This window comes from Antechinus flavipes, chromosome 3, assembly GCF_016432865.1.
Source record: "Antechinus flavipes isolate AdamAnt ecotype Samford, QLD, Australia chromosome 3, AdamAnt_v2, whole genome shotgun sequence".
In the NCBI taxonomy this organism is placed as follows: Eukaryota; Metazoa; Chordata; class Mammalia; order Dasyuromorphia; family Dasyuridae; genus Antechinus; species Antechinus flavipes.
Genome location: NC_067400.1, coordinates 151716924 through 151730461, shown reverse-complemented (window position 1 = coordinate 151730461; position 13538 = coordinate 151716924). Strand labels below are relative to the sequence as shown.

Genomic DNA, 13538 nt, shown 5'->3' with positions numbered 1-13538 from the left:
ACTGGAATGTAGAAGATGGTATTTCTGATCTAATAAGCTTTGTAGGAAGTTAGGCAATCTAAGAAGTGCAGTGAGGGATGAAGTTCCAGTTAGGCATTTTTGCCTATATACAAGTATATATGTTATGTGTGAAGGATAGCAAATGGGCCAGTTTGACTAAGCTAGGGAGTGTGTGTAAAGGCAAATTAAGATATTATAAAGCTAGAAAGGTAAATTAAAGTTAGATTGTAAGGGATATTAAGTGCCAGAGAAGTTTGTATTGTACCCCACAGGCAATATGGAGCTAGTGGAGTTTATTGAGCAGGGAAATGACATGTTCAGATTTGTGCTTTAAAGGGAAGGAGAGAGGGAAGAAAAGTGGGAGGGAAAGGGGAGGGAGAGAGGGGTACTTCAGCACCTTTATACTGGAGGTAGAGAGAATATCAGTGCAAAATAATCATATAACTATTGCAGTAAAACTGAATTAAGTAGCAGACATGCAAACAGTGAGAAGGGGATAAATGTGAGAGAAGTGGCACAAGAAAACTTGGCAAGACTTGGCAATTGATTTGATAAACTGGAATGAGAAAGAATTAATAGTTGAGAAGGACTTCATGTCTATAAATGTGGTAACTGGAAGGATGATGTGTTGTTGACACAAATAGATAATTTTGGGAGAAGGAATCAACATGGCTGAATAAAAGCAGGGACTTGCCCAAGCTTTCCCCTAAACTCTCCAAATATCTTTAAGTAATAATTCTAAACAAATTTTAGAGCATCATAACCCCAAAAAAGATGGAGTAAATCAGTTTTCCAACTGAAGACACTTAGAAAATCAGCAAAAAAAAGTTTGCCGCAAGGTGGGAATGCAACACTGCCCTGGTTCCAGCAAGCCAGGAGCAGGCCTTGGGGCCTCCAAATCAATGGTAGCAGTATTGGTTTCCAGACCTCTCAGCCCACAGACACCAAAGACAATTTAAAAGGTCAGCAGGAAATGTTTGTCACACAAGGGTATGAGGGGAGTGCCAGGAAACCAAGAACAGGCTTTGGGAGTCAGTGAGTATGAAAAAAAAAAAAATACTGTTACTCACAATTGATAAGAGAAATGTAAATTAAAACAATTTTGATGTCTATTAGATTGGCTAATGGGCCAGAAAAGGAAAATGACAAATGTTGGAGAGAATGTGGGGAAAATTAGAAATTAATGAATTGCTAGTGGAATTGTGAACTGATTCAACCATTCTATAGAGCAATTTGGAAAGAAGGAAGGAAGGATGGAAGGAAGGAAGGAAAGAAGGAAAGAAGGAAGGAAGGAAGGAAGGAAGGAAGGAAGGAAGGAAGGAAGGAAGGAGGAAGGAAGGAAGGAAGGAAGGAAGGAAGGAAGGAAGGAAGGAAGGAAGGAAGGAAGGAGGGAGGGAAGGAAGGAAGGAGGGAAGGAAGGAGGGAGGAGGGAAGGAAGGAAGGGGAAGGAAGGAAGGAGGGAGGGAGGGAGGGAAGGAAGGAAGGAGGGAGGAAGGAAGGAAGAAGGAAGGAAGGAGGGAGGAAGGGAGGGAAGGAAGGAGGAGGGAGGGAGGGAAGGAAGGAGGGAGGGAGGGAGGGAAGGAAGGAGAGAGGAAGGGAGGGAAGGAGGAAGGGAGGGAAGGAGGAAGGAGGGAGAGAGGAGGGAGGGAGGGAGGGAGGGAAAGAAGGAGGGAGGGAGGGAGGGAAGGAGGGAAAGAAGGAGGGAGGGAGGGAAGGAAGGAGGGAAAGAGGCAGGGAAGGAGGGAGGGAGGGAGGGAGGGAAGGAGGGAAGGAGGGAAGGAGGGAGGGAGGGAGGGAAGGAGGGAAGGAGAGAGGGAGGGAAGGAGGGAAGGAGGGAAGGAGGGAGGGAAGGAGGGAAGGAGGGAAGGAGGGAAGGAGGGAGGGAAGGAAAGAGGGAGGAAGGGAGGGAAGGAGGGAAGGAGGGAGGGAAGGAGGGAAGGAGGAAGGGAGGGAAGGAGAAACGGAGAGAGGGAAAGAGGGAGGGAGGGAAGAAGGAGGGAGGGAGAGAGGAAGGGAGGAAAGGAAAGAGGGAGGGAGGGAAGGAAGGAGGGAGAGAGGAGGGAAGGAAGGAGTGAGGGAGGGAGGGAAGGAGGGAGAGAGGAAGGGAGGGAAGGAGGAAGGGAGGGAAGGAGAAACAGAGAGAGGGAAAGAGGGAGGGAGGGAAGAAAGGAGGGAGGGAGGGAGGAAGGGAGGAAGGAGGGAAAGAAGGAGGGGGGAGGGAGGAAGGAGGGAGAGAGGAGGGAAGGAAGGAGTCAGGGAGGGAGGGAAGGAGGAGAGAGGAAGGGAGGGAAGGAGGAAGGAGGGAAGGAGAAACGGAGAGAGGGAAAGAGGGAGGGAGGGAAGAAAGGAGGGAGGGAGGGAGGAAGGGAGGAAAGGAAAGAGGGAGGGAGGGAAGGAAGGAGGGAGAGAGGGAGGGAAGGAAGGAGTCAGGGAGGGAGGGAAGGAGGGAGAGAGGAAGGGAGGGAAGGAGACAGAGAGGGAGGGAGGGGAGGAGAGAGGGAAAGAGAAACAAAGAAAGTTTTCATTTTGATTCAAATTTGAAAGAAAAAAAAAAACAAAGAAAAAGCCTTAGGGGACACCCAAGTTAGGAGACAAAACATAAAGGGAGACTCAGCAAAGGAGAGTGAGAAGTTGAAGTCAGACAGATAGGAGAATTAAGGTCACAAAATTCCAAGAGGAAAGGCCAAATACTACAGAGTTCAAAAAGAATAATAGGTAAGAAAGGGCAATTAGATTTTATAATTGAGAAATCAATAACACAAGAGAAAGATGAGAGAAATTTTAGTTGTGATATGAGCTGTGAAATCCAAGCTGTGATGAGAAATGAATGACTGAATATAGAGGAAATGGAGGCAAGGAATATAAAACAGCTTTTGCTATGAGTTGGCTACGGAAGAAAGGAGAAATATAAGATGCTAGTTTGTTATAGAGAGTTAGATCTAGTATGAACTTTTGAAGAATAGGAAGACTAGGCATTCGTATACAACCAAGAAGAAAGTAGTGGAAATGGAGAAAATGAAGATTAGGGAAAGGGAAAAGATAATTAAAGAGATATGCCAATAACTATAAAAAGAAGTATGATCGAACACATAAATAAAGGGTTCTACCTTTAGGAGAAGGACCACATCGACATGAAAGACTAGAATAAGAGATAATGAGGAGAGAAGTCAAAGAATTATGAGAAGTAGAAAATTGTGGCAAATAACTTCTGTTTTTAACAGTAAAGCATGAATAAATTCCATCTAACAATCCAACAAATGGTAGAAACCCACTATTCTTCAAGGCAATTATTCTGCTTTTAGATAGCTTTCTAATAGGACATTGCCCTAACAATAAATTCTAAATTTACCTTTCTGTAATTCTCACCCATTGTTTTTAATTATGCTTTCTTGGGTTAAAGGGAAATTTTAATCCCTCTTCTAAGTGACAATTCTTATATACTTTAAGACAGATATCTCCTCCTCCTCACCAGTACCCAAAGCCTTCATTAAAAAAGTCCCTATTTATCCAACAAATTTCAAAACCCTTTACCGTCATCTTCCAGATGCTCACCAGATTAGCTGATAAAATGTTCTTTAATCAAATTGACATTATCTTTCTCAATGTAGCCCAAAATTATATCAGTAATTTTATTTATTTTTTTTTTTTGGATACTAGTTTCCCTTTTTTTTTTTTTTTTTAAACATACATACTTATAGTATTTTTTCCAATTACACATAAGGACAATTTTCAACATTCACTTTTTGAAAGATTTTGAGTTTCAAATTTTTGTCTTTCTTTTCCCTCATCTCCAAAATGGCAAACAATATGTCATAGGATATAAATGTATAAAACATATTAGTAATTTTAGCTACCATAACATATTGTTCTATTGTCTCAGTCTACAATCCAAAAAAACCTGCATATCTTTTCCAAAGTCTAACTATGCTTATGGTAAGGTTTGGGTCAAACTAAAATATCCATGGGATATGCAGTTGGAAACAAACCTTTTCATCATTTATTTTTTGTGACGTTTGTCTTATTAAATCCAGCCCAATGTTCTAGTTTGTCAAAACTTTTTAGATCTTTTACCTGTCAATGTTTTTGCTATTTGTTTCAATTTTTCTTATTTGCAAGTTTTGTAAATATCCATTTATCCTTTATTGAAGTCATTTATAAAGATATGAATTAGCATACAGATAAAAAAATGTTAACCACAGATTCCTGGATCACTCCAATCTGAGGTGACTTTGAGATATCATTGAATAGTCCTTGAGCCCAGGTATTTCCCTATCTGTCAAAGCCAACTAACTGTATTAACTTTATAGCCAGCATTGCTTCATCTTTTCTACAAGAATAGCATGGAGAAACTTTGTCCCAAGTTTGCATAAAATGCAGATAACATTTTAGCTATGGCAGCCCCCAGTCTACAAGTCTAGTATCCCTGTTAAAATAAAAGGAAAGTGATATGAAAATAAACCTGTTCCTGATGAAAGCATGTTACCCCTCAGGTATCATTGCTTTGTCTAGTGATATAGTCTAGAATTTTGCCAAGATTCAAATTTAACTCAATGGCCTCTTCTTCAAGTACTACATAAATGTTAGCAACTCTTATTCTACTCTTTCTGAAAAGTGAAGCATTTGTCTTTTCCAGTCCACCTAGAACTCACTTGTTCTCTATAATCTTTCAATGTTCACAGATATTGATTCAGCAATTCAATTCAATTCAATTCAGCATTTATTAAATAAATATGACACTGGATGAAGCTCTGGTAATGCAAAGGAGAAAAATACTATTGTTTCTCTCCAGGACCATACAGTCTACATTCTATAGAGATGAGATACAATGTAAATGAAAGTATATAGAGAAATAATATTTTAAAAAGATAAGAGTATTTATAACTGGGGATGATGAAGGGAAAATCTTATGTAGGAGATAGCACCTCAGCTGTACTTTGAAAGGAACCAGAAATTAAATGAGGTAGGAATGGATTCTAGACATAGGAACCATTTATGAAAAGGAATGGGGAACAAAATGAAATATCACATATATGGGGAATAATAGGCTGAATTGCCTGAAAAGGAGAATGTGTAAAACTGTATAATATGAAATAAAACTGGAAAACAGATAAGAGCTAGATTATAGGGGCTTTATTAAGCCAGGATGAGGATTTTGTATTATATTCCAGACACCAAAAAAAAAGGGCATTTAAAATATCTGAGTGGAAGCATGACACAGTTATAGCGTATTTCAGAAATATCAATGTGGTAGCAATCACCTCTGCCAATTCTTTTAGGAACCTGGGATGTAGTTCTTTGGGACTTGATCAATTGAATTCATCAAATGCAATAGGTGCTCTCTTATTATCTTTCCACTTATCCTAGATGATAATTTTAGACCTGTCCTTTCTGATCCAAAAATTATTTTCTTTGACAGAGAAAAGAGTAGGAAAAAAGAGCAGCTTTATTCCCCATATCATTGGTTACAATCATCACTTTACACACCAGGAATATCAGTCCAATTCTTTCCTAGATCCTTCTCTTCCTGATAATTTTAATTTTTTAAAAATAGTTTTTTGGTGGTTTGGTTTGGTTTGGTTTTTGTGGCCAAACTCAATTCATGATAAGCTTCATATTCTTTCTGGTAACCTTATGGGACTATGCCATATATTTGTAGGTACTCTCCACCTCTGCAGTAATGAATGGCACCTTACAATTTAAACCAACCAGATAAATGTTCGCTGGGGCTTTTTTCCCTTTAAATGATTCAGTACTTCTGGAAATACAAAGGATGCCACCTTAAACTATATTTAAGCTACAGATTCTCAATGATAACAAAAGGATAAAAATGTATATTTTTTCATGACTAAATGCTAAATATACAGAACTATAAGTACCTCGTAACTCCCAGATATAATTTCCTTTAGAGAATACAAGATTTGTAAGAGATTTTTAGTACCACATTGGATCCTTAGAAGATTAGTAAAGAGGGAAAAAAGAGATTCTCTGGAGCTTTGTGAATTCTCTGGTTTCTTTATATACAGGTGAGTTTCATTATATTTAACAGTGCTTAGGAATTCTGTGTTAAGACAATGAAAAACATTTTAGATAGTTATTCATCAAAATGAAATTCAGCAGTAGAAAAAAATAATTTAGAACACCTTTCAGAGGGAAAAAAAGTATGAAATCCATGTGGAAAGGGAAGAATATTCTTCTCTCTTTCCTACCAAACCATTACAAGCTCTCTTTTCTTCCAAAGAAAAAAATAGAAGGAAAAAAAAAAAAGATGCTTCAGTAATTTTTCAAGAACTTACTACTTAGTTAGGAAAGTCATGTTTTTAAACTTCATATTATATAGGAGGAGTAATAAATCATTTGAGTTGAGGGACTCCAAAACAGAAGGAAGGGAATAAACTTTATGCTAAAACATTCCCTGTTTCTATTACAATATATATGATTGGCACATAAAAGATGGAATAAATTTTCTTTTGAAACACAAAATATCACCAAATGTGAAACCATAAGTAATACAGAAAATCCCTGAAGTGACTGTTTGTTTGTTTTCATGATTGCCCTAAACAAAAAAAGAGAATGTACCTAGCAGTCATTAAATACACTCAATGCCAAATAAATATTGACTGATTGACATAAAGTAAAAAAGCAATTTAAATGAACAGAAGTCAGCAATTGCCAAGGATAAGATTAAGAAATAAAGTTCTTTCAAATATCACATCTAATTGGTAAATACAATGAGTTTTTCATATCATTGACAGAGACATGACTCTCTAAAACCAAGGCAAGCTTCTAAATTTGGGCAAGTAATTTAGATTTGGAAGTGATGAACAGAGAATACTACATTTTTTACAAAGGTAATCAAAAATGTTGGCAAGACAACTTGGATCTTTTTTTGGTGAAGCTTAAATGCTTCACATTTGATTTTTATAGTGACCTCCTAAAAACAGAAGGCATGCATTCCACTTCAAATACCTGTAATTTAAAGTCATCTGATAAAAACTAGTTCTAATAGACTAACAGTAGGAAAGGGAATGACTAGAATCTTATTTCTAATATTTCTAGATAAAGATTAATTTAAATACCTACCACCAGAAATCACTATTTCATGCTGTCATTCTAAGTGTCCTGTTTTACTTTGCACAATATAAAATGAGAGGATGAATTGGTAGTACTCTTTGCTTTAATAGTGATTTTGACAAATAAATAACTAATAGCAACACTAAAAGAAGGACCCAGTCAAATAATACAAATAATTTGTCAATTTTCAAATATTTTTCATAGAATTATGGGACATAGATTTATAGAAATCAAAGAAACATCAGAATATAGATTTGAAATTTTAATGTTCATTTAATTCTACTTCATCTCATTAAAAGACATTTGCTATGCTCACAATGATTGTCCATGTAGTTACACACACACACACACACACACACACACACACACACACACACCCTTGTAAGAAGACCACAGACCATGTAAGAAGAGCAAAATAGAATATATGCCTAATTCCTGGATCTTTCCTCATGTAATTTTTAAAGGAAAAGAATTAAGACTTACATTGTACAATGTGTGAGATCAAAAGTGCAGCACTGGTTTCATTGCATGTTAGCCTGCCCTGAGCCAGGTCCTGCTTCACTTGCAGAGCAAACAGGTACCTACAATACAGATGGGAACACATGAATCAATCAAGCCCAGGGAAAGAGACACTAAGATATGCAGTTCCTGCAACAGTTGCAGGAATGATATGGCAACAGTTCCTCCGCACAGTTGGAAAGCAAGGAAAACAGTGAAAAAATTCTTGGACTTAAAGGCCAAACCGAAAAGAAAGAATAATTTTGACTTGATATTTATTGTAATTGGATTCTACATATGAGTAATGACAACATAAGTATCTATCTTCTTTAAAAATCATAGCCTACACCTATATGCCTCTTTCATGATCCTTTCTCTAACAATAGCTCTAACACTATCTATGTGACCTTAGGAAAGATATCTAATCTCCTAAGAGCTCAATTTTTCTTCTTATAAAATGAAGAGTTGGATTGGGTGGTTTCTGAAATCAATTCCAATTCTAAAACCATGATACAGAATTATAATTTATCTCATTTGATCCTGATAAGCTACACAAAAATTATTTTACATATCAAGTAACAGAAACTCCAAAATGTGAAAAAACTCGCACAAAATCACATAATTGGCAAATGACAGAGACAGGTCCCGGTACTATCTTCACAGGGCTTACTTCCCAAGATGAAAGCTAACAGAAATATGCAAGATGCATAGTTATTCTCAAGGCTTCAGAGTCTGTATCCGTTGGCATTTGAGAGAAAATGGTAGTCAAAATTGTGGTGGTGATTTGACTCACCTGGCACATAATGTCTCCTTTTTCTTCTTTTGGGTATCTTATTGTTTCAGCTAGAATAAATTGCCTGCCTGTGGGTGGCAATTGTTTGGCAGCTGGTGGGGATGACTGACCCTTTCTCTATAAGAGATGCTTTTCCAGATGATGACATTGAAGGCCATATTGTCACTTCTAGGGATCTTACGTCCACCTGCCACATTACCTATCTTACCATCACTAGTGGCTAGTCAGTAATTTCTGTCCATGATAATGAGGAAGGTGAGCCTCTTCTCCATGATTTGTCCCCTCAATAATTTCAAATAAAAACTTGAAATCATGTCTTCTAATGCCCATTGCTAAATGTGTCCCAAGGCCCTTAAACTCCAATTTTAAGATTCAAGGGTAGTTCTTCAATATTCTCCTAGCATCAACATTTTACACAGATATACACATATAAATTCTGTTCAGGATTGTATTAAGAAAGAAAAGGAAGAAGAAAAAGAAATAGAATATGAACAAAGCAAACTCAGGAATACATATAGTACAAAGACAAAGGGGAAAGAAGAGGAATACAATATAGTACAATATTTCTTTTTAGATAGCATTTTTTAAAAAAGATATCACCATTTTGATAAATTGAAATTCACATGACCTTTTACATGTGAAATTTTTTCCAAATGAAAAAACAGAGGACCTTATTGTTCTAACAATCTTACATTTCAAATACTATAGCATTTATGTTGAAAACTATCTTTACATGTATCTGGAAAAGTAAAATATTATTTTTAAAAGTAATGAAAAATATACATCTTATGTTTTTATAAATGTTGTTTGTCCATCATTTGTGAAGACGACCATGATATTAGAAAAGTGATACATGACTTACAAGCAAATTGGATTTTTTTATTAAAGCTTTTTATTTTCAAAACATATGCATAGATAATTTTTTAACATTGACCCTTGCAAAACTTTGCATTCCAATTTTTCCCCTTTCTCCAATCCCCTATGGCAAGTAATCCAATATCTATTAAACATTGTAAAATATATGTTAAATCCAATATATGCATACATATTTATACAATTATCTTGGAGCACAAGAAAAATCAGATCAAAAAGGAAAAAAAAATGAGAAAAAATAAAAAAGCAAACAACAACAAAAAGTGTGAAAATGCTATGTTGTGATCCACCCAGTCCCCACAGTCCTCTCTCTGGGTATAGATGACAATCTTCAAACCAAGATCATTGGAACTGGCCTGGATCACCTCATTGGTGAAAAGAGCTGAGTCCATTAGAATTGATCATCACATAATCTTGTTGTTGCCATGTATAAAGACCTCCTGGTTCTACTCATTCCACTTAGCATGAGTTTCTGAAAGTCTTTCCAAGCCTCTCAGAAATCATCCTGCTGATTGTTTCTTATTGAACAACAAAATTCCATAGCATTCATATACTATGATTTATTCAGCCATTCTCCCAAATGATGGGCATCTACGCAATTTCCATTTCTTGCCACTGCAAAAATGGCTGCCACTAATATTTTTGCACATATGGGTAAGCAAACTGGATTTAAGTGAGAGAGGGCTGTACAAAATCACCAGCCTCACTTTTACAAATAAGTGATCAGGAAAAGAGTATGGGGAGAATCACAGGCTTTGCTGATCTCTGGAAGTAGTCATTATGTAGGTTGTAAGTACTATCTGGTTTTGGTGCCTTTTTAGAGGACCAGGTGCCTTGTTTTAAAGAAAACAATTTCCATTCTCTTCCCAGACCAATTTTTTTGGGACGATTTTTCTTGTTTGGTTTGGTTTGGTTTGTGACACTATAAAATTCTTTTTCAATGTAAAATGGAAATCATTATTTTCTGTTTTAAAAGTTCTATAGTATTCTCCACAAATATACAGTAAAACTCCAAAGTTTCCTTCTCTAAATGATTTTGAGTCTAAGACACGGATGCCTGTTGGGTCTGGGCATAAATAGCTCACTGGTGATTGTCCTTCATTCTTGAAGGGGACCAAAGTGACAAAGTCAGAGTCAAAGTACATGTGTCTGAATGTGGCTGATCATATCAATAGGAGCTCAGATTGCTCAGCCACAGATGAGGCACTCTGGTCAGTGCTGGCAATGGAGTGAGCAAGCTGGAGAATACCATGGAGCTGTTGTAGGCTTCCTGGAGTTCCCTGTTGTTCAGGAATCTGGCAGGTATCTCTCCCACTCTAATGCCGGTCTTTTCCAGAATCTTGATTGTGGGAATAAATATTCTCAATGAAACCCATGGTTCTAAAAAGATTACTAATATTTCCCATGTAATTTGAAAAGACTTAAGATACTAAAGAACAAAATCCTTAGGATTTTGAAGATTTTCCTTTGCTTATTCACCTACTTGTTGGTCTGATCCCTCTTCCATCATTTTATATTAATTTTGAATATATCTTATAATTACCTGCCTGTGAATAATGTCTGCATCCCACTCTCTCACCCCAACAGAACAAAAAGTTCCTTAAGGACAGAGACAACCTCCCAATTGTATCCCTAGTGTTTGGGAAATAAATATTGAATAAACATTTGCTGATTGATTTTGACACAATGAATGAGAATTCAGAACTGAATTCTTAGTAAGTTCTTAGGAAGAACTGAATGGGTTTTTTTTATTTGTATAATATCACATTATCCTGATGAATCATTCCAGATGACATGTCATTCTAGAAGAATTAAACCTTAAATATCAGGCTTGGTTGGTGATAACTCAGAATTGCCTTCTCTTCTTAATTTGACTAGGAAAAATGGATTCTAAGTCATAGTAACACTGATTTTGATGCTTTTCCTTTAAAAATTTCTATTTTAATTAGTTTTGCATGGGAGGCCTTATCTAATTTCTGAGGCATTTTTTTGGTATGTGTGTTTCTCAGAAGAACTTCCTAACTTCTCTGTTTAGTTTGAAGAAACAACAGCAAACACTTGATTCTTCAATCTGTCAGCAAAGCTGCAACAGCCACTTCAAATAGTATCCACCCCATTCACAAGGAAATTCATAGCCAGCTGGAGAGGAGATCAGTAACTGTTTTAAGGAAAATATGCTCCCTGTGACAGAAAGCAAGATACTTTGCACAAAGAAATCTGCCAAAGCTGGTCAACACAGAAGAAATGACTCAGCATTCCATAATGAGGGGAAAATGAGCTTTTAAACATTAAAAAAAAAAATCCAAATAGTTTTATATATCTATTTTTCCTGTTTTCCCTTTTAGACACAAGGGACCTATAGATTTTCAAGCATATGGAATGTGCTATTTAATAAAGATGAAGAAATTTTACTTTTTCATGTTTAATAGAAAAGTTCAACCCATTCCATTTTATATCTATGTAAATGGGAAGTGTGACACAATTCTTGGATGATTGGAAGATTAGTGGCACAATTAGAAAAGTTCATATTCAGCTCAATTTTAATGCCTCCTTAGTTGTCTTATATAGTTTGTACTTAGGACACTGAAAGCACCATGAAATCCTCACAGTGAGAAAGTAAGCTATGTCTTAATAGCTTTATGGTCTGATTTTGCTGATGTGGGAATCTGGCAGTGAACATTTTGAGAAATTGAGCAGAAGTTATTTACCTTATAACACCAGTTGGTTGTTGTCATCAAATTTTAATAGATCAGACATTTCAGATCAGTTTTATTTTACACTGTACTGGAAGAATTTTCTCATGAGAATTTTTTTTTTCTTCTTAATGGGAGAACTGGAAGAAGGCAAACTTAATACCTTCAGTTTGAGAATGTAGAACTACAGATGTTTATCTGTTCTGATAAAGAAGCTGGCACAATACTCACACAGTTTGGTTTGATGACAATAAGGTGCACAAAGTTGTAGAAATCAAGAAACTCTATAGGGGAAAAATAGAAAAAAGCCATTCACGCTGAACAGGATTTACCTCCTTTTTTTCTCCCCCCAAAAGGAATGCTCAAACATGACCATAAAAAAAGAATAATGGATGCAATATAATTTTTTCTCCCAAACCTCATAAACTGAGCCAAGAATACAATGAAAAATAAAGGAGGATCGCAGGAACTGGTAAAAATTAATCCACATCACAAAATGCTTTTTTTCACTCATTTGTGACAATACCTATCTCATCTATTCTGTGTATATCATATATATACAATTTTTCACATGTAGTCCCTCCAGTAAAATGAAAGTCCCTTAAACACATGAGCACCTTTTTGTTTTATTTTGTACCCTTGGTATTTAGTATAATGCCTGGCACACAGTAAGTGCTTAATAAATGCTTGCTGACTAACTCTTACAATATGTCTATAGCAACTATTTATTACAAGTCATATAATATCATTAAAGATAGTGAAATGTATAAGTTGTAAGAAGGGATTAGCGGGAAGTTTCCCTCTAAAATGACCTGAGGCTGTCCAAAGAGTTACCCTCCAAACAATAATAAAGATAAAAACTTATCATTAACATAATAAAGTTTTTGCAAATCTCTTGACATACATTATCTCATCAGAGTACCACAAGAGGCCTACTGGTCGTCTTCTAGTTTTAAAAACAAAAAAATGAAGGCACAAAAAGATACACTGATGTTCACACAGCTAATGAGTTTCTAAAAAAAGATTTGAACCCAAGTTTTCTGAAGTGGAATATACACCATAGTATTTGCTAACTTACCACCTCTCATCTGTATTCAGAGTTTTGTCAAAAGTCAAAACATCCCCAGAAGACTGTTGTGAAGGCAAGTGTTTCAAATCATGGATTTGGGCCCATTAATTATTGCCTTCTTTAGTCTTAAACTGATAAAATTCAATCAGGTAGTCACTTCTCTGTGTGTATAAGGGGGAAGTGGGAGAGAGAAACACTTTGTTATTCATTAGGTAAACAACTCATTGATTGTGCAAATAACAGTCACTGGGAAGGATTAGAAAGAACTATGTAAAACATGGTCCTGGCCCTAAAGTACCAAATGTCCTCATGACCAATGAGTTCTTCATGCTCACACACTCTGAAAGATGCATGGACCAAATATCCCTACTCTTTGTTAATAAGTAGAAAAACAAATTTTTGAGAATATTGAAATTTAAGATAACATCCATTCATCTCTAGTGATTAAGAGCATATACTCTTTTAAGACATCAATCGGTATCCTAGGTGGTTCCTGTAAAACATAACACAGACTAGACTAAATATTGGATAAGAAAGTATT

The 13538-nt window shown here is 36.3% G+C and overlaps 1 protein-coding gene across 1 annotated transcript in view; it reads right to left on the bottom strand.

The window, feature by feature from the left end:
* FARP1 (FERM, ARH/RhoGEF and pleckstrin domain protein 1) overlaps nt 1–13538 on the bottom strand; it is a 299358-nt gene that overhangs the window by 92636 nt on the left and 193184 nt on the right. The window contains exon 6 of the mRNA XM_051984043.1: nt 7555–7652. Coding sequence (XP_051840003.1) covers nt 7555–7652 — 98 coding nt within the window. The remainder of the gene's footprint in view (nt 1–7554; nt 7653–13538) is intronic.